The sequence below is a fragment of the Larimichthys crocea genome, chromosome XXI (genome assembly GCF_000972845.2).
Source record: "Larimichthys crocea isolate SSNF chromosome XXI, L_crocea_2.0, whole genome shotgun sequence".
In the NCBI taxonomy this organism is placed as follows: Eukaryota; Metazoa; Chordata; class Actinopteri; family Sciaenidae; genus Larimichthys; species Larimichthys crocea.
The window spans coordinates 8,295,232-8,316,248 of NC_040031.1; the positions used below are offsets into that span (position 1 = coordinate 8,295,232).

The 21,017-nt window shown below is 40.3% G+C and overlaps 1 protein-coding gene across 1 annotated transcript in view; it reads left to right on the top strand.

Moving 5' to 3' along the window:
• nfasca (neurofascin homolog (chicken) a) overlaps positions 1 to 21,017 on the top strand; it is a 76,906-nt gene that overhangs the window by 11,156 nt on the left and 44,733 nt on the right. The window contains exons 2-5 of the mRNA XM_027272978.1: positions 8,344 to 8,411; positions 14,379 to 14,553; positions 18,982 to 18,999; positions 20,074 to 20,179. Coding sequence (XP_027128779.1) covers positions 14,460 to 14,553; positions 18,982 to 18,999; positions 20,074 to 20,179 — 218 coding nt within the window. The 5' untranslated portion in view covers positions 8,344 to 8,411; positions 14,379 to 14,459. The remainder of the gene's footprint in view (positions 1 to 8,343; positions 8,412 to 14,378; positions 14,554 to 18,981; positions 19,000 to 20,073; positions 20,180 to 21,017) is intronic.

The window sequence follows — 21,017 nt, forward strand, 5'->3', positions numbered from 1 at the left end:
GTCATGTTGATTTGAAGCTAAATGCAGAATGAGGGGGATTTTTAACACAATTTTGGAAAACCTTTAATAATGCTGCGTGTCACTGTACACGGCGTGTTTTAAAAAGGTATTTGGGTGTCTGCCACCGCACAGTAGGTGGGTGTGGTTTTGGACTGTGTGCCTGGAGGGATGACTAAATGGCCTCTTTGTATGTCATGAATACGTGATGTCTTGACAGAGGTGAGACAGGACGTCTTTAGTGTGATTTGAATGTCAGCAGGAGGTCTTCAATATTTCAGCTGAAGTATGGAGGAGGATGGTTCTTTGTTAAATCATGTAGAAATACACCAAACATTTTTGTTTTTCATGCCTTTGGTGCTGCTAATGAACAGGAAGTCTGACATGAATATGAGTTATGGTTCATAGATTTGATTTGAACACAATAGTATGGTTTAGGGTAAAGTGAGAAACACAGATATCAAACATGTCCTAAACGGATGTGTTCATATTCAGAGTCGATCACTAATCAATGGCAAAGTAACATGGCAAGAACATGCTCACTATAGTGTGCACTCAAAGGGAGGTGAGCCGTTATGTGGCTAAAGCACATTTTTCTGCTGACCCTGTCCACAGCAGTGCTCCACTCTGCTTCTGTGCCAGGACGTCTGTCTGCTTCTCAAAAAGCCTGCTGACTGCTTCCTACTGTAGGTCACACACTGACTATGCATGAGTACATGCAAGCCTCACGCCTCAGGGCGAGCAGCAATTCAGCAATTTGTTTAAATTCAAGTGTCTGTGTTTTTGTCAAATTCATCTGCTTGGCAAATTTGGGTGGTGCTGATGTAGGTTTCCAGAGACAAGTCTGAATTCATTTTGACCTTAATGGTTGTCCATTTCGCTGTAACTAACCAGGAAACCTTGAGGCCGTAATGATCCAAACAGATTGGGAGGATCCTCCTCTGTGCTTTTATTCATGTTGGTCTATGGGAGTTAGAATAGAATAGAATAGAATAGAATAGAATAGAATGCCTTTATTGTCATTATACAAGTACAATGAGACTACCCAGGCTAACCAGGCTACCCAGAATAGCATACTACTATAAATGCGCTTTATGTTGTTTTAATTGTTGAGACGGTGGTATTCATCTCCTGTAATAAATGATCCATACTGCATCTGTGTTTCTTTCTCGTCTTCCTCTGCTCTCTGCCTCCCTGTTTTGTTGTTCCAGTTTATTGCCTGCTGATTTCTTGCTGTTTCCATCTTTAACCTCTATCCTTCTTGTCTCTCCTCCCCCCAGCCTCCCTCTCTCTCTGTCTGCCTCCATCCTGTCTTTGTGGATGTGATGGGTAGAAACTGACAGGGGGTAACAAACTGATTGGGGTCCCCTGTCTTGAATTTCCTGTTCAGACAGTATGAACTGATTTAAGTTCACAGTTCTGGAAGAGCTACAGAGCCTGGTGTGGTCTTGTCTTGTCTGCTCTGCTTGTTTTTCTTGTGAGGTGTCATTGTGTGAACTGTATGCTCATGAATGCATAGTGCTATCATGGATATGGTCACCTGGTTAGCATCTTTGGAAATAAGTATTCCTGATGAGGGCTAGACTGATCCAGGATTTGTGGCCGATATCAGTCCTTTATTAAAAACTGGCATCTGATACAATAGATATTTATCACTGCAGTCATCATATTGTCAAAGCTGTCCTTTATTGCCTCACATCACTGTGGTGTAGTCTGCAATTCTAAAATGTAATAGACGATTTTCATGGAGGACATTTTGACATGTCAAATGACATCATCTGTTTGTGTCCTCCAAAGCTGTTACAGTCATAAACCCAACATTATAAATCTGTTTTATGAAGTGACGGCACTCTGTCTTATGACTAGGTGAGGTTTAGGTACCAAAACAACTTGGTTAGATTTGCACTTGGTGTTAAAATAACTAGTTGTTAAGGGTAGGTTACAATAATAAACATGTGGTTCAGGTTATAGAAGGATCGTGATCATAGAGGATCATAGCTGTGTCCCCCGTGTTGAAGTTGGATGTTGGACGTTGGACCCATCCAACCAAGCTGACCTTCTCATTCATTGACATCACAGGACTTCCTCCTTTGCCCCTGTCATGAGAGGACTCTGATACTTGTTTTTTGTGTAATTTTTCTTGGGACATTTAGATTTCTGTCAGACTGAGTAGCACCACATTCTAATGACTGTAGTACACTCCTAATGAACGTTGTTGCGTAAGCTAAGTCTGCGCCCTGTTCAAACGAGCCCTAAGAGGACAACAACAAGAACATTAACTCTTCTCCACATGAGGACCTGGAACATAACATGTAGCCATTTTCACAGCTTCTGCTTCTGCTTCCACTGTTCTCTACTCACTCTGTAACTACATTTGGGGCACTGCTCAGGAGGTGATCAGGAGTTCCAGATATTTTCAGGAGTTGCTGGTAGTCAAAACCACATTTACATTTTAAACTGGCTGCGGGAAAGCTTAGATTTGTGCCTGCATATCTCATATGTCTATAAATTCCATGCAATTGTTCCCCCTAAACCCTGCATGTGCACACTATGCAGGCCATTTTAACATTCCAGTTGTGTGCTGTAGAAGTTTATGCAGAAATGTTTTAATTTCTGTCATCAAGATATTTTGTTAACATGCTGAGAATAGGATGTATGTGACTCATATGCCCAGGCCAGTCATACCATGCTGCAGACAGGTCTTATGGCTATTCCCATTGCTGCAGGTGGCAGTCATCATTTATTAAGAAGCCTCATAAAAGAGACTGTGTAGACACAGGAAGTGTGTTTGTGCTCACTACGGAAACTCTGGGATTGACTTATCTGTGATCGAGCTGCAGGGCGCTTTCCCTTGGGGGTGACAACACACACACACACACACACACACACACACACAGTATTTGACCAGTCAATCAACTTAGCATTCTCCCCTCTTTTCTTTTTACAGCTGCATCTGTCTTCCTTTTCATCCCAGCCCTCTTGCTTGACCCTCTGGGACATCTTTCTCCTTCTTTATCACGTCTCTTTCTCCCTGTCCATCTCTGGCTTCCCCTCTCTGCTCTTTTCTTTTCTGTCTGTCCATGAAATAAAACCAGTGAAGCTGCTCGTCTTCCCTCTGCATCCTCACTCTTTCACGCCGCTCTTTCTTTCCCTTTCGATTAAAAGTAGGTCATTCTGCAACATCGAGCTGCAGCTCCCGCCAAGCATGACATCCACATATACACACGTATCGCCTGGCAACCACGCGTTCACCCCACACCCCTCTCCATCCTCCACCCTAGTTTCCTCCATATTGCCTTCCCAGGAGGAGCTCGGTGCAGAGGGCTGGGTTTGCAATCTGACACCGCTTTGTTTTGCTCCTGCTCGGCTTTTATAGAGGGGCTGGGGGTTAATTGAGTGGCTTTGTTGCATACATCATAATGTTCATAGATGTTCAGTGGAAGGGTTCAGCATCAGCACAGTTCATAATGTATATGTAATTCCTGTAATATGTTACCTGGAGAATGCTTTTAAGCCCCTGGAGGGTGATTAGGAATTTCTACTTAACATTTCATTGCAATTATATATATTTAATTCAATTCTATATATAATATCTTTTTTTAGTGTGTAAATAAGAAAACAAAAAAACGGTCTACACTGCTGAATCTAATCTAAACAACCTACGGAACTAAACTATTCATGTGATTTAATGGCTTATATTGATGTTTTGTGCCAAGTTATTACTATATTGTTACTGTTGTCATGCCAATAAATTACTAAAAGTTTTAGAATAGTGTTGCACACAGACTTTTATTTGGGTCGGGAGGGAAAAGCTTAAGCCACAGCATTCAGGCTGCACATGAAAGCTAATTTTAGACCTCATCAAACAAAACGTTTTTGTTTTTTATTAATATCACCATGAGATGTGTTGAACAGTGATAGTGGACTTCAGTTCAGCAGCTAACTTTCCTATCTCCTATTTCAGAGCACCTAAACGCATCAGTCAGAGTTCATGCTTTCACCTCTATCAGCGCACATGGATAATGTTGTCACAGATGTTATCACAACATATCTCCATCTGCATGATGGACTCACTGATTAACCAGCACAAGCATGTTTGATTCTGTCTGTAGACTGTGAGCTTATTAACAATTGGTACTTTTTATCACTCCACATATCACTTTTCCTAATTATCCTATAAGCTCCTGAAAGTGGTTGTCATGGCAACCACTGTAAAGATCATCTATACCAAGGAAATGATGTCATTGTCATTTCCCATAGAAACCTATTTAGCATTTGACCTGTGACCTTCTACTGTGTGTGTGTGCCTTTTATTACCATGACCTCTGTGTGTGTGCATGGGTGTGTGTGCACGTAAGGGGCACAGTAATGGAGTTCAAAGGCCATAGCTGGAGGCTGAATAGGAGGCTGGTGGGAGAGAGGTAATATGCATGTATGGACGTGAACATAACACACGCACATGAACACATACACACCTCAGGGACAGTCATTAGTGAAATGGTGAGTACTGGACCTGTTATAGATCAGTAGGGAATAGCAGGTGATAGACTGGACATCAAAGTGCCTACACACACACACACACACACACACACACACACACACACACACACACACACACACACACTCCTTATTGTCCCATGAGGCTGTTGAAAGCAGGTCAGAGAGAGCTACAGCAGGCTGTGTTTGATGGAGAGCATCAACAGGATCACTTGTTTCTTCATTCCCTTTACACATTCAGTCTAGTACTCACTATTTATGATGTGTGTGGAAACACACTCAATTAACTGCTGCACGTTTTCTGCACACAGAGATAGTACTCTGGCTTCTGTTCTTTCACATTAAAAGAACACTCCTGGAAATGAGAAGTCAAATAAAATATTGTTAAGCTCAAATATATGCATTCACATTTTTGTAATAAAGGCTTAGTTCAGATTTATTGAAGTGGGGTTGTATTATCCTCAGTAGACATAGCAGTAACAATCTGAAGCAAGTAATGTTTGTTCAGATGCAAACTAACGTGTTAAAAGTCACAAAATAGGACAAAGAAACAGATCAGTGGACCAACTCCTGTGCTCTGTTAGGTAAACCTGTTGTCCTTGAAGTCTGGTGGCTTTGAAGAGAACAGACAGCTCTAAACACTTCTCTTTCCTGTCAGGCTGTCTGATGGCAAAGTAAAGCAGTGAAAGTACTATTGATATAGTGTACGCTTGAAGGTAGCCAAACTGTGGCTGTTGCTGCTTGCCTTCCACAGCAGTTCATTTCTGAGTGTTCATGCTGGTCCTCCTGTCTGCTTCTCCAAATTGGGGGCTTTGCCTCCTGCCCACAATAATCTGTAACATGATTTTCTCCCCTTTGAAGAGACGAGTAAAGATCCAGGATGTCACATCTCACTTGCACAATACAGTAGTATTGTAGTAAGACAATCTGTACTTCTGCAGGATAATTTGATAGAGGTCCCATCTGTTGAGATCTCAGGATAGATTGCATGTCTAATGTATTTGTAATCACATTAAGACCAGATGTTGCTCAGTATCTTATGCTTCAGTACACCAGATTCACTGTAGGTGACTGAGCTGAAGCTTCCTCTGGACACACAGAAGAGAATAAGCTCATGAAGTGAATCACATCAGCTGACTGATTGAAAAGAGAATTGAATTTTTAGGCCTAATTATGTTTAACATGAACAACATTTCCTCCATGCTGCAATGTTTAGTTTAGTTTAGGAGTTTAACCAATTAGTTATTAACTATGAAGTTAATAACCAACTATTTTGATAATGAATTAATCATTTTGAGTCAGTAACAAATTTCAGCTTCTTAAATGGGAATATTTTATTCTATGACAGTAAACTGAATGTTTGGGTTTTGGACAAATCAAGACCAAACAAAGAAATGATTAATTTAGAAAATGGTGGACAGATTAATCAATAATGAAAACAAACCGTAGACAGATGCTAATATCAAAGTAAATACTGTACTGTATATTGTTGAGTGATAATATTTTAGCATGCACTGTGTTTTATGATAGTAGGTACTGTATATTAACATGTATACTGTGTCCATTTAATTGTATTCACATTTTCCAGTCTGATGATCTTACAGGCTGTGGGTGTCCTGCTGATCAAACTGACTCAAGTTGTAGCTACATGTGGCTGCTTAATCAAATCAGCATCAGAAAGTATTAAAATACATTGTAGATAACAAAACAGGTAGACGAAGAAACCATCATCAACAGCTAAAATACTACAAAATGGAAATAATAACTAAAACACAAGTAGAAATAGGCAAGTCCTACACCTGCTGTCCACTTCTGATCTCATTAGTGACCCCAGCATGTCTGCAAACAGAAGAACCACCACCACCACCTTTTTGTGACCAACCATGACATGATCTTCATACCATGTGAAGACCATTAACACTCAACTACAATGAAAATGTATACCATGCAGAGGCTGAGAAGTGAACAGCAAACATAAATGAGGATTGCTGTTTTAGCTGTAAATCACTGCAGCATTAATACATGTTGATATTTTTGATATTGTGCTGAAGCAGTGGTCAGGTCAGTTTTGGATGAAAGACGTCGTTGTTGTGGTGAAGTTGGGTCAGGTTCAGAACTTCAGCCGTGTTCCCAAAGAACAGATAAGACAGTGCTGCAGAGGAGAGTCTCGCTGTGCACATCAGTGGTAGTACACAGCAGCCTCATTCAAGCAGTCTCCTCAAGTAGGGCATAATACTACTGCACCCTTTGGCAATGCACTTAACCCAGTTAAACATTTCTCCCCCAGATGTTCAATATGTGCCATACAGTAGTTGGAGGGGGGTTTGCTGCTTAAACACGAACTTGATGAACTCTTTAGTCATTGGATCCAATTAAAGATGATGTAACCACTTATAGATAGTGATATTATGAAAGTTTTCCCACTCTAAATATAGTTTAGAAAGCTCAGCTCATTACACTGGTAGATTCACATTCATACAATATGAAATCATACAGAATGAAATCATAAAATTAAAGGAGCTGTGTGCAGGATTTAGTGGTGTCTAACTCTATAAATAGTGCCACCTAAATCTGACAGACTGGACCTTTTAATAGTCTAAAGAAAAGAAAATGTTACTCTGAATTATTGATGTGTCGAGTTTAACCCTTAAAGCAACATTTCTCTGATTTTGAACCACATCTACATCAAAGCAGTGGCAAGTCTGCATTATAGAGCCTGAACAGCCCACTGTAGATACATGCAGAGAACATTATGTTTTTTTATGTTCAGCAGCATCTTGAACAGATGTATTTGTGTTAGCCAGAAAAAAATATGATTTCTGGGAATAACAGAAGCTCAGCAGCACTATTAGACAACTGAGCTGGCTGGTTGAGTTTGTGGCCCATCATGACCAGAGAGAGAAACCAGGACACTGAACGCTGAACTGGATTTCACTATGCACGACAGAACACGTTTTATTGCTGAGAAAGCCAGGTTTCTGAAGACTGACACTGTTAGAAGTTAAGATAAAATGACTCTGAGCATTACCGTTTTTTCTTTATTTCTACACAGTCCTGTGCAGTGTCATTTTTATTGATGAGGGTGGATGAGGTATGTCTGCCCACCCTCATCACTTGGGGTCTGCTCGTCAGGAAGTCAGCGGTCCACATGCACAGTGAGGCGTTTGGTCCAGGTCCTTGAACTTTGTGATCCTTGAGTGCCACTGGACAGGGACAGTGTGTGTGAGAAGTGTAGTTTCATAGTAACGGGTGGTGTTATTGTGTTGACTGAAACATTTTTGTCACTGTAGCACAGACTTTACTGCAGAGACAGCATGCGTTTTATATTCCCATAGAGGCTGTTCCACAGACCTCCAGGCAGGCTGTGTGTTTCTGTACATGTGCAAATGTGTGCAGCAGCAACAGCATCACAGACAAGAAGGACAAAAAACAAGAGGGAAAGAGCATCCTGTGATCCCGAGGGCAGCGGCTGGCGTACAGACGAGCTCTTTGAAAGCACAAACACACAGTTGAAGAAACAGCAGCACTGTTGCAGACAGTCCTGAGGCAAACGTGTGTGTGCGTGCATGTGTGTGTGTGTGCTGTCTGCTCTATTCTCCACTTCTTCCTGCGCCTGAAACTAAGATTAATGAGCAGTCAGCATATTGACTGGCAAATTGTCTCTCTTTGCTCAACAAACTTGAGCTTGTTTAGCTATTACTATTACCTGTAAGATCACAGATGTTTGATGATATAATCATGAGCTCTGGTTTAAGCTTTCTCTTTAAATGGATTAATTAAACTGTACATTGTTATTTTTTGCACAACAGGTTTCCAAAGGTTGTAACATGTTTTTTTGTGTCTCATCAGGTCTGCTAAGTGGTCACGACAGAGTGGGTGGACAGACAGAAGAGAAGTTCCCACATCAGTGAATGCAAGTCAGTCTTTCTGTGTGTTAGACACAAGTATACACTAGAACACACTCTGTAAGCTGCTACTAGTCTACTATACTAGTGATGTACATTCACACTAATCCTCTTTCACCTCCCTGACTTTTAGATTTTCTTATGTCTGAGTTCTGTAAACGTCGCTTGATATCATTTTTACAGTTTTACAAAATATGTCATGCATATATCTACTGTGCATTGGACAATAAAATAGAGCCTGTACAAATACTAACACATCATAGTTTTATCTATGTACTAATGTTGTTGAAGTGCAAGTGATTGTGAATTCTGTCATTGCCGGTTTACATTGACTGCTGGCTTGCTTGGACCTACAGTATTTATTTATGTGTGCACAGTACTCCCAGCAGCCATGAAAGTACTGTTGCTGAGGGTAATTGTGTGTGATGGGTGGAGGCCTATTTTTGGGGTGTTTGTAGAACTGTGCTGTGTTGGAGGTCAGAGAAATCATTGAGAAAGCAGTTAATGTGTTAATGCCTCCAGCTTTGCAACTGTCTCAAAGAGAGAAAAAAAAATTACAGGGTTTGTATTTAGAACAAGCTAGAAGAACAAATCATTTGAATCTTTGCAGACTATTTGCCTTCTGGAAATATTTTTTTTAACGAAAACCTTTTAAATTAACAAGGGCTGCCTACAGAGTAGCATAGACCTGTATGACCTACATCCACTGCTTATAAATAACGCTTATATAGAGAGCACATTTAAACAGAGATTAATCTGACCAAAGTGTTCTACAAAGGTTCAGTGTGTGTGATTTAGTGGCATCTACTGGTAAGATTGCAGATTACAACCAACTGAACACCCCTCATCTGACCCTCTATTTCCTTTTGTCATATTATGTAAATAGAGTCCCCTAAATCTGACACACTAAAGAGAGACACACCAACAACAATGGTAAACAACAAGGGAGAAAATACAGAGACAGATTAAAAGATTGGTGAGACAAAAAGTTCCAGCTGTTGTGTCTTCAGCCTCAAGATGTAATGAGCACATCCAATATCTGCATTTAAGCATTTAAGTTTCAGTCATGACACTGCGACGTACAAAAAAGATATTTTGCCAGAATAGATTAATTGTTCATCATGAATCCCTCCACCAACACTGAATTTATATCCAAAGTTACAGCTTTCAACTTGTGCCATCCTCTATGGATGATTTTTTGACAACACTTTAGCTCTCAATAGTTAATAAATTCCTAACAGCACATAAATGTTTCATAACAGTTATAGTAGTAGTAACAGTCTTCTTTTAGGGATAACACACACACACACACACACACACACACACACACACAGAATGAAAGACACAAGAATTTTCCATTTTGGGACACTCACAAACAAATCTACACAAAAATTTAATTTCACCTCTTCAGCCGTGTCCCCATTGTGTTTGTCCCAGAAGAGCACCATTAGCACTGAACATCATCCAAACGATTCTAATGGAATCTCCCAGTGCTGGGAACAAAGGAATAGTGGCAGTTGGTACAAAGACTGTGTGAGTGTTTATGTGTACTGGGTTGAGATTGGCATAACTCAATATGAATGCTTTCTACTAGGATAAAAAGTGAATTTAATGAAGTGAATTTAATGTGTTAATGCATCTGGTTGAAGGAAAAGATAACAATAATAGTCAAAAATATATAGATACAGTACATTTTCAGTATGTACTGTGGTGTCTGCTATATGAGATGTACTGTAAAAGAGCAGATCCTCTCGTTGGCTAAATCCAACTGTAAAAGCAGCCACTATAAATGGATAATTACTTGCAAGTCTCTGAAACCAGGAAAATAATCCTAAAATGAACCCAAATGAAAATCTTCAACGGCTGATTAGGCCTTGTGTTTGCAGCTGGAATAATCAAGCCTCAATCATGCTAATCACGCTCGCCTTCACAGTTCATTTGACGTTGAGAAATTTTCATGCTCTTTCATTTTAAGTGGTCTCTCTTAAGACATGTAAAATCTGTGAGCGCTATAATAAGGAAGCAAGTTTTAAAGGGAAACTTTGCAGATTTTCCTCTGGCTTTGTATTATGACAATGTGGGTAGAACAAGTAAATGCAAATGAATGTTCCCTGCACCCAGAGATCCTCGAAACCTGCAGACTCCAGCCAGCTCTGAGGGCTGCCGTTTGAACTACACACTGTACTTCTGTTTACTTTAGGTAGAAAATTAAATCAAAATTCTATTACTGCATTGCTTATTTCTTTCCACAAATGTTTTCATATATATTCTGTTCTGCTGTTTTATTTTACATTTACTACTGGCAAACAAAAAATTGCTTAACCAGGTCGCCATTTTCTCCTGCCTAAAATTGATAAGCAAAACCAAGCGCCGCCCAACTCGCAGTATGTCACCCACCACGCAGAGTGTTCATGGTAGACTGCAGCCCAGTTTATTCTGGCTGAAATTCTGACAATACTAGGAAATGTCATTTACACCGATGGGCAACACCAGCAGATTGATACCAAGGCCTTTGTTATAAAAAAATATCTGTATTCTCAGTGTGTATTAATGACTCTGTTAAAGAAATCACCCTCTCATCTTAAATAATGGAATAACTCATACCATATTTAAAGAACGGTTGCCTTAACACTCTCATTTAGCAAAGTTATGCTAATTCCCTGCAGTTTAGAAGTAGGTTATATCCACTGGGAGTATGCTTCTGGTAAAACTCATGGAAGGTCACGAAGCAGTTCTCACTGATACACGGTGCATACTGTATACACATGATGCAAATGAACATGTTAATTTTAGAGAAAGCCTGCAACAGGTCGGTCAGTCTGTTTCTGTTAGAGCCTGTAGCACAAGTGGCAGAAAGGGAAGGCCACATGAAAATGTCATCCATTAGTCTAATGGCTTCTATGATACACCAATTAATTTAACATTAGGAGAAATACTTTGTGTGTGTGATGAAACAAATTATCATCACAGCCAAACCAAACCTGTCAGCACGGAATGTTTGTCCCACAGACTACACTGTAAAACTGATAACCTACACCCTGACCCTTCATTTTTCAGACCCACAACAAGGGCTGCACCAGTTCCTTGTGACTGTCAAGGACTAAATGCTGTTCTGCTCTTGACTGGGCCCCTGAAAAAATGTCAATTACTGCCAGTGTACTATGGTATATGGTCCTTTGACTGATGAGAATGTAGACATCCATGCATCTCCTCCCATGTACCTGGAGTTGTCAGACCTTGCCTGCAGGTGAATGGAAGTGGCTGATTTCCGATGCCCCAACAATGTAGGACACATTTGAAAACCCCAGTGGAAAGAGTAGGATGCAAATGTAGGATTTTCTGAGGTCGGGTCATTGAGTCTCTGCTGGTCCCCAAAGTGAATAAAGCATTCCCCATTTTTCTCATTTAAAACATATTGATCATAGGTTCATATATTATTCTATTTGAGTTGTATCTTTCTTAAAATTTCCTTTTAGTTAATGTTTGTTATGCATCAGAACACCAAGGCGTTCCTTTCATGGGATAATCTACATGCCTTAAATCAAAGGCATAGTTCTAAATGTTAAAGGCATAGACATTTATAGGACATGACCATCAGCATTTATGATCAGACAGTAAAATAGTACAAATGGGCTGCAGGTTTTTGCTGTTATTTTCCACTGCAATGTGTAGTATGTAGTATGTGGCGTTCACTGACCCCTTTTCTTGCCTGCATGTACACTTGCGTATCACTGTGTCCTGGTATCATATATAATACACTGCAGTGTGCAGAGAGGGTTCCACATGTGGAGAGAAACACTGACCCATTTCAGTGCTTCACTGATTCAGTGCTGCAAAACTCTTTCTCCTCTCTCTCTCTCTCTTCTTTATCCCTCTATTTCTCTCTCTCTCTCCATGAATAAATCTACAGTCCAAAGCATGAGCCTCTGTATCAAGGCTCATATTGGATAGTGTGGTATGCTTTTTTCCCCTAATCCCTTCACTCTACTACTCTCACTCTCTTGTGGGTGTGTGTGTGCTGAAAAGAGTTATAGTAATTAACAGAGATGGGGTGGTAACGGGTCAGGTTTAACAACTGGGCTGCAGAGATATGTGTGCTTTTGTGTGTGTACTAGTGGAATGAGGGTGTGTCTTCATCCATGTGTGACCATATGTACAGTAGGTCCCTGTGCATCTGCATCCATGCATGTTGTGTGTGTGTGATTGGCACCTCATGCCAGCCAGTGTGCGGTATTAGCTCCCCAGGGGCAGATTAGCTATTTAGTTGAATAGTGTTGAATTGACATACCACCAGATGGTTTATGCATAATGTGTGTGTGTGTGTGTGTGTGTGTGTGTGTGTGTGTGTGTGTGTGTGTGTGTGTGGTAGGTGTTTGCAGGTTTTGGGGGAGCTCTTACTACTGCCCTCAGGCCAAAAAGCTGTTGTGTCCCCTCTGCTGTGAAATCACTCTGTTATAAAGAGTTAAAGGCTGATAATAAATTTGTGTTTTTGACCACTTGTATCATTTAGTATTTTGGACAAACATCAGGAAACAGCAGTGACAAGCTTCATGCTGAATATTGTACAGTAGGCAGATCTGAACCCAATTTTCATGAGAATTACTTTATTTCATTTGTAATGCAATTGTACAGCCAGTCATTCAGCCCTCCTCAGCACCTCAACAGTCCTTTGTGTCATGTTACATTCTCCCTTCTCTCCTTTCCTGGGTATTCGAAATGGCAGTGTTATGGTGAATACCCTCCTCCCACACACACACACACACACACACACACTCCCACCTGATTTTTTTTTTGTTAAATTTATCCTCTCGTCATAGCTTTGAGCTCTGGTGTGATTTGAAGCAGAGTGAAGGATTGATCCTGGTGGGGGATGGCAGCATGGGGGACAGGGATTAACAGTGGGCAGGTGGTCCTGGCATGGTTGCCAGTGCACAGACCTGGCTGTCATGTGGAGGTGGTGAAAAATAAATTAGAAATCTCTGTCCTGTGGACTGACTGCTGAATAATGTTCAGATCACTGAGTGGAGAATAATATGGAGTCTTTGGCCCTCAAATTCCTGCTGGGCCAATCAGCAGAAGTGTCCTGCTTTTTCACTAGCAGCATAAGTTATGTTACGATAAATATCACAACATCATGCTGATATTAGCATATGCATCCAAATGCAATGCTTCCAAAGTCCTTAAAATAATTGAATGTTTGCGAATTAGAGGAGATAAAAAAAACTTAGAAGGTTTTGAAACAGACATAAATAGACGTGTCAAGTGCTCAAATTTATATATTATATATTTTGAATAGAAATTTAAGTTATTTAGATTTTTTTTTCATCTTAATGTTCAGGCTATGTTCCACTAGTTCTAATAAAGATTATCAGCGTCGCAGAAATGGAATGTGAAGAATGAATCAGGCCTGGAAAGTCCTGGAAAAATCCTTGACATGATATTTAAAAAGGTGTGACTGACTATATTCAGTATTCAACATTGAATGATGCAATCATGTTAATGTTTATTACATTTGCCCAAAGGATATTTGTTCTTGTAGAACATGTACTCCAGGAATTGAACATTTGAAATAAGTCAGTTCTTTCCCAGTCAAGTCTACAAACGCCCTTTTGTAACCTCAGCCATAGCAGAGACATTCAAATGCTGAAATGATCCCAATAATCTGCTCTCCATTCATCATCATTTAAACCACTCTACACTTTGCTGCTCTGAAGCAGCCTGTGATCGGATCCTGATCCCACTTTAAGAATCAGTGTCACAGAGCTTCTCTTTGGCTTTGTTTCTAGGCTGCTCTCTCCGGGGAGCCGCACAGGGACTCAGCTGTGAATGTAGGCCAGAGTCAGCACACATTCTCGTGCCAGAACGCGTACACAGCTACACACTCACCCACACATGCAAACAGTTTATACTGTACATATACTGTACGTTCTATTACGCTGTCTTCATCTCAACCATCTGTCTCCGTGTCTGTACACACAGATCCTCAGCACGCCGCTCAGGAGAACCATCTAGCCAATCAGGAGAGGTGAGGGGCGAGGCCGGCCAATCGGAGGGGGAGAGATGTTGGCGCAGGGTGGACATGCGGTCCTGACTCTAATGTCATTACTGCTGCTACTGTGGCACCAAGCAGCACCCATCGAAGTCCCACAAGACCGTAAGTCACTCAGAAATCATCTGATCCACTCTGATATGTTACATGTATGTGAGAACTCATTTGGTCAAAAGGGAGTTGGCTGAGATGGATGGCTCAGATAGGTTTGTAATTGGGGTCACACAAGTGCTGCTAGGATTATTGCAGTCTCACTGACGTGCTGCCTGGAAAACAATGATGGTAGTATATGGTAATTATTATATATATTCCATGTGATGTTAGATTTTAGCTCAGTGTACTGCTGACAGTCCACTGAACACTGAATACTTTCCCTAACAGCATCTACTACAGGAGGCATGTTTCAGTCTATCCCACCTTGGTGGTATTTAAACATTCAAAGCACCCACACAGTTATGTATCACACTTTAGCATGTTCCATGTGTTTTCATTCAGGACCCCACAACAGTGAGACAACATTGACCCACCGTCCTCGTCACCGCCCTTGTCTTATTAACAACTAACTGTTGCTTTTGTAAGCGATCCAGAACCTGAATTGAATGAAGCAACTGCTTGTTGTGCTAACCTCAGCACATACTACTGACTGTGTACAGACTGTGACTGTGTATTAAAAAAGTTTCTGAGCAGAACGCTTGAGCGAGCTTGCTCACTTCCATTTTTCATAACTTGAAGATTTAAGACTTCTCTGTGCAGACAGAAGGCTTGTACTCTTCGGTTTTGTGCACAGATTTGTTCAAATCTGCTTCATTGCATTCTTTTCTACCTGCCCCTTATAAATCTCCCACCTCTATGGAAGCACAGTACTACTACTAAGTTTAAACACACAAATCGTGGTTAAATGTTCCTTTAACCATATAGAATCATAATGTTATCATCATTAACATATTGCCTATTAAGCACTGCTAGGTGTATACTGTATGAGCCCTTTGAAAATGAATCTGTGGTAATGAAGTATTTGCTTTAGAGCGCTCAGTTTAAAGTCAACAAAAATAAATACAGTTTCAAACTTCTTATCGCACGAGAAAAAGCATGTGTGGACATGACAGAATAACTTCAACAGTGAGGCTGATACACACTTTTCCTTCATTTTTTAAATATGAAAGTGTATGTGTATTGCTGGAGCTGTAGCAGTGAACACATTAACATTTGATTACCATGAGAATAGACCGCTTCATATCCCGGGGTAATAGGGTGACACTGTGGGTAGCTCCCTCACTGCAAATTCAAAGGTGATAGGTCTTCATTGATTCCAACACGCACACATTAATATGTTATATTCATATACTCCCAACACGCACACACACACACACACACGCAGTCACACACATCCTCATACCTGTCCATTATGACGAGTATAACAGTCTGACTGCATTCTGGAGTTAAAAGGATTCCTGAGGGAACTGGGAACAAAAGCCTTTTCTTTTCTTTACTCCTCGTGCCCTCACTACACACTCCTTTTTTATTTAGAACACACACACACACACACACACACACACACACACACACACTGCTTTTTCGCAGCTAAGATGAATGTTTCACAATTGTACAATGAAAAATGATTTGATACTGAGAGAGCCCCGAGGACACCTGGCTTATACGTTAATACACACACACACACCACACACACACACACACACACACACACACACACACACACAGCAGTCAGCTGTCAACTGTTCTGTCTTCTGTTTCTCTGCTCCCCCATGGTGCCATCTCTCTCTCTGTTTTTTTTTTTTTACAAGCCTGACCTTTCAACCCTGGACTTATGATGCTCTATTGATCTGATATACACACACACACACACACACACACACACAGCGTGCAGAAGAGAAACCATTTGAGTAATACTCTTATAACCCAGTGACCTCTCTTTAACGTATTCAGCACACTGTGATAAATGACAGGCAGGGGTTTTATTTATTCTGACAAAAATATAATCAGTTGGTCACAGATAGATTCAACTCATGCTTCAGTGTGATACATGGTGTGATGTGATGTGTGATATTTCATGCAAGAGTTTGAATAAATACAAACCTTAGAAATACCAGCCAACTGTGCAAACACGCTGAAGCTGACCAATTGAAGTTTTTTTACTTATTTGGAGCAAAATGTAAATTACAGAAGCTCTTTAATGAAAACCTCAAACTGAGAATACACATAGAATGTCTTCATTAACACAAAGAACAAATCTTTGAATCTGTTTTTACAGAAACTAACATTTTGTCAATATTTTCAAACAGCAGAATCAGAAACAGGCCAAGCGTGTTCATAAAAAGGACATTTGACTTCATATTTTGCAGCCCATAGCTCTCAGTGTGCCTGCACACAGTTTGAAGAACAATATTAATGTTTGTCCCATTATTAGACAATCATTTTACATTCTGAGAGTGTCCTTTTGGTAGCTGTACAGATCACATTTAGTCAATATCAACTCATTTTTCAGGTTTGCAAATGCTCGTCATCACAATTTTAAAACGAGCTTTATGGCATGTTTAGCTCTAATTATTAGAGTGTGCTGATGGTTCATTCAGTAGACACAATGAGAAGCCCCATCCCCCTCTTTCCCTTATGGCTCCTTATCTGCTTCACAGAAAACTGCACTCTTGACCTGTATTGATGGGTGCTTTCCACAAATCCCTACAGGACACACCCACACACGCACACACACACACACAAAACATAACAATAATAAAATTTAGTCATCATAATTAACTGGATCAAATACACACTCATTGGCACATAGCAGCATGGATGTTAGCATGCACACACACACACACAGATCAAACACACATCTTACTGTATATCAAGGCTCATCTGTAACTGCCACACAAGCTCCTGACACAGGGTCGCTTCATCATTGTGTGTGCATGTGTGTGTGTGTTCCCTTGTGTCAGTAGGAATGGTGCTTCCATCACACACAGTCCGTATTACTGCTAAATATCTACACACACATGCATACTACATGGAGTGTATATTTGTCTTTCTTCTTTTTGTGAATGAAAGCAGCTCAAACTGAACCGGACAGTCCATCACACAAGTGAACAAGTGCTTTGAAATCTGATTAACTTGTACTGCAGTTAAATAATTTACTATTACTGCTACGTTACATCATACTCAGAGTCAGTCACCCCAAAAAAATGTGTCCCTTTACTTTCTCTCTACTTTTTATCAGGCAGCATCAGCACTTTATTCCAGATAACAATAAAAGACTCTCTAATTATATACAGTCAGTCTGGACAAACGTGAAGTATTTATACTCCCATCATGTGTATACCAAATGGAACAAAATGACACCCCATGTCTAAAAGTCTTTTCTGACGCACATTTAATTGCATCATTAAACCACAGAAACCACCTCAGTGTACGCTCTTTACCACATCTGAACCACACAGAATCAGGCTGCCAAAGAAAAGTGTTCCTACGTATTCCAAGTTCACACTGCAGGATTGGAACCCTGATTTTTCACTCCAAAGTTTTTGGAGATTGCAGACAAAAGCCTGCAGATCAGAGGTAAACTGGCATTCGCTCACTATGTGTGAACTGTTCAAAGACACGACACAAGAGCTTGCCAATGTCTGAAAGCTATAAAGCAGGCTAAACGTCTGGTTGTCTGGGGTGGTTCAGGGAACGAGCCACTGCCAGTGAGAGCAGGGCTGCTGAGCCTTTAGTCTTATTTATATCATGGGAGCACAATAATATAAATTTATTGGCACTGACACACAAGCTTTTCAGTATTTGTAACCCTGTTGTCCTTGCTCACAAGACCACAACATGTGCAGACAGTCCTCTCTGTCCGTACATCTCAATCCATCCTCTCAGCCACAATCTTTTCTTTTTCATCCTTTTTTGCTGCAAACAGCACATTTCATGTGTCACTTCTCAGGTGTGTTTTCATGACAAAATGTAGTTTAGTCAGGGATTCCCCCTTGTGAAAGATAAAGTACTGTGTTAGTAATGTGAGACCCTGTCACTGATTAGTCATGTAGTGTTCGCAACAAGTTCAAGATACCTAAATACAGGACCAAAGGTTGTGTAGTGTGAACAGTAATGAGATGAAGCCTGGTGAATCAGAACAGTGATTTAAATGCTTTTCGCGGGGGAAGGACTGTCAGCAGTAAGCAGGAATCCATCCAGAGAAAGATAAATTCAAAAACACGACATCTTTAGTTTCATATGTTTTTGTGTTACAGTCTCTGATGTAAAATTTGAAACATAACGTGTGTGTTATCTTCCTTCCTTACTGCTCATCATTCACTGACATGGGAACTCCTTATAGGTAAGTCCTCAGTCAACATTTCACACAGCTCTCTCTCTTTCATTTATATAATAACTAATTCAAAAAACATAACATAACGAATATTCAAAGTTATAACATAGTACTATAGATATTATGTCTCTAATATGATTAACAATCGCGTTACAAATTGTCCATCCTTGTCTCTGTCTCTCTTTGGCTTTACGTTGGACTAACAGCAAAGATCCTGCAAGACCGTAAGTATTTCTATTTAACATGTCACTGATCATGTTTTTCTGTCCCCTCAACTCATTTTATAACTTAAATCTTGTAACGCTGTAACAACAGATATTACAAAGTGAATGATGGTATTTACAGTGAGTTTCTTCTCTTGGTCTATACAGTCTATACACTCATATAATATATTCTTTTGATGAGCAGAAAACACTGTGGGACCTTTAGAGAACACACACTTTTTTAGTAATTAATGTGTATGCAAAATCTAGCAGCATTATACTGTCTGCAGCGTTCATAGCTCTGAGGTAGCTGATAGAATCAAGAAGAGTCTTGGACGATATGTTGAGGAGTAATTTCCATACCAATTATCTCTCATAGCCTAGCTTTTACCACAAGCAAGCATCCTATAAAAATACTCTTATGGTTGCCATAGCAACACAAAGGATATGTGTAATGTGCCCTTCTTTAGTTATGGATGAGATTAGCTGGAATAGCTTCCATTACAGAGGAACAGTTCTCTCTTTTTTCACGAGAATTCATTCTTATAGTTCAGTCACAGAGCTTTCTTTTAGAGCATTCAGCTTTAATCTAGCAGGCGCCTGGCCCTCTGAAGTGCTTGTTATCTCGTGTTGTGTGTGCAGTATGTGTGTGTGTGTGTGTGTGTGTGTACTTGTACACAGTGTCAGATTCAAAGCCCTGCAGGGTTCAGTGAGCTAGAAATGCAAAAGGGCAGAGAAATGCAGGCTGCGTGGTGTGTCTGTACTGTTGATGGGTTTGGTTTAAGTGAGCCATTAAATATGTAGAGTAGTGAAGAGTCACAGCTGGGAAGCTGTTGTATATATCAGAATATACTATGAGAATGTAAAGCAGGTTTAAACTGACATATGGGCTCATAACGCCCCTATGGTCAGAGAACAGGTTATGGTTGCTGTGTATTTGGCCTGCTACAACAAACAATTGACAACTTGGTGACCAAATATATTCTAACTGTTGACAACCAGGTTTGAATGTGTGTGTGCATGCGTGTGCACATGTGCATTATCTGTACATAACCTTATCCCTGTAACCTTCTCTTTGTCTCCCTCCTCCCACAGTGAAGCAGCCTCCCACCATCATAAAGCAGTCAGTGAAGGACTACATTGTCGACCCCAGAGATAATATCATTATCGAGTGTGAAGCCAAGGGCAACCCAGTGCCAACGTAAGAAGTGCACACACATGCACACACACACACCATTTATCGTCATCTACTCAATACTTTCAGTTTTAAGGAATAGATCTCTTTACAGATACAAGATGATGTTTCAGAAATATCATTGTTTTATTTTCGTATGTTATGAAAATGTCATTTGTGGTGAATTTTAATCTGTGTGTCCAGTGGACTTTTCAGAGTAAAGAAGGCCTGAACAGTTCAAAGCAAAACTCTACATTACAACGTCAAAGCAGATGCTGAGATCCTCACTTCTGATCACTGAGATGCTGCTTTCAGTCAAAGTTATTGGTGGGAGTTTCTCAGCTGAAATATTCTAACTTCACACCTCCGGGTGTTCAAGGTGCACAAAAAAAAAAAAAAAACATGGCTGATTGTGACAAACTGATGTTCCTTTGGCAAGTGTGCATACAACTGAACACTCAGCAGAATGTTTAAACAAAACAGAGGAAAAAACAGACATTATACATTACTTTTTACAACACTTATTTGTAAATATATCCAAATGTTTTGTTCATCAGCATGTACAATCACTAAGTACTATAGTATGTCTACTGTACTTTCCTGGTCCAAAATGTTCAAGTTGTCTGGAACGCAGCATAAGCCCAGATAACCTTGATGACATCACGGGGGTTATTTTTGTGTGGCTCCTCCAGATTCACAGGCATGATGGGTAAACGGTCCTGACCTGTGAACTCACCTTGAGTGAAAGTTAAGCGAGGAGCTGAATGGCTGAAGAGAACAAATGTAGAACAACTTCAAAATAAAGTTGGAAAGATTTGTCAGATAACTCAGACAAGCTGAGATTGATTTGTCAAGCTTCCAAACT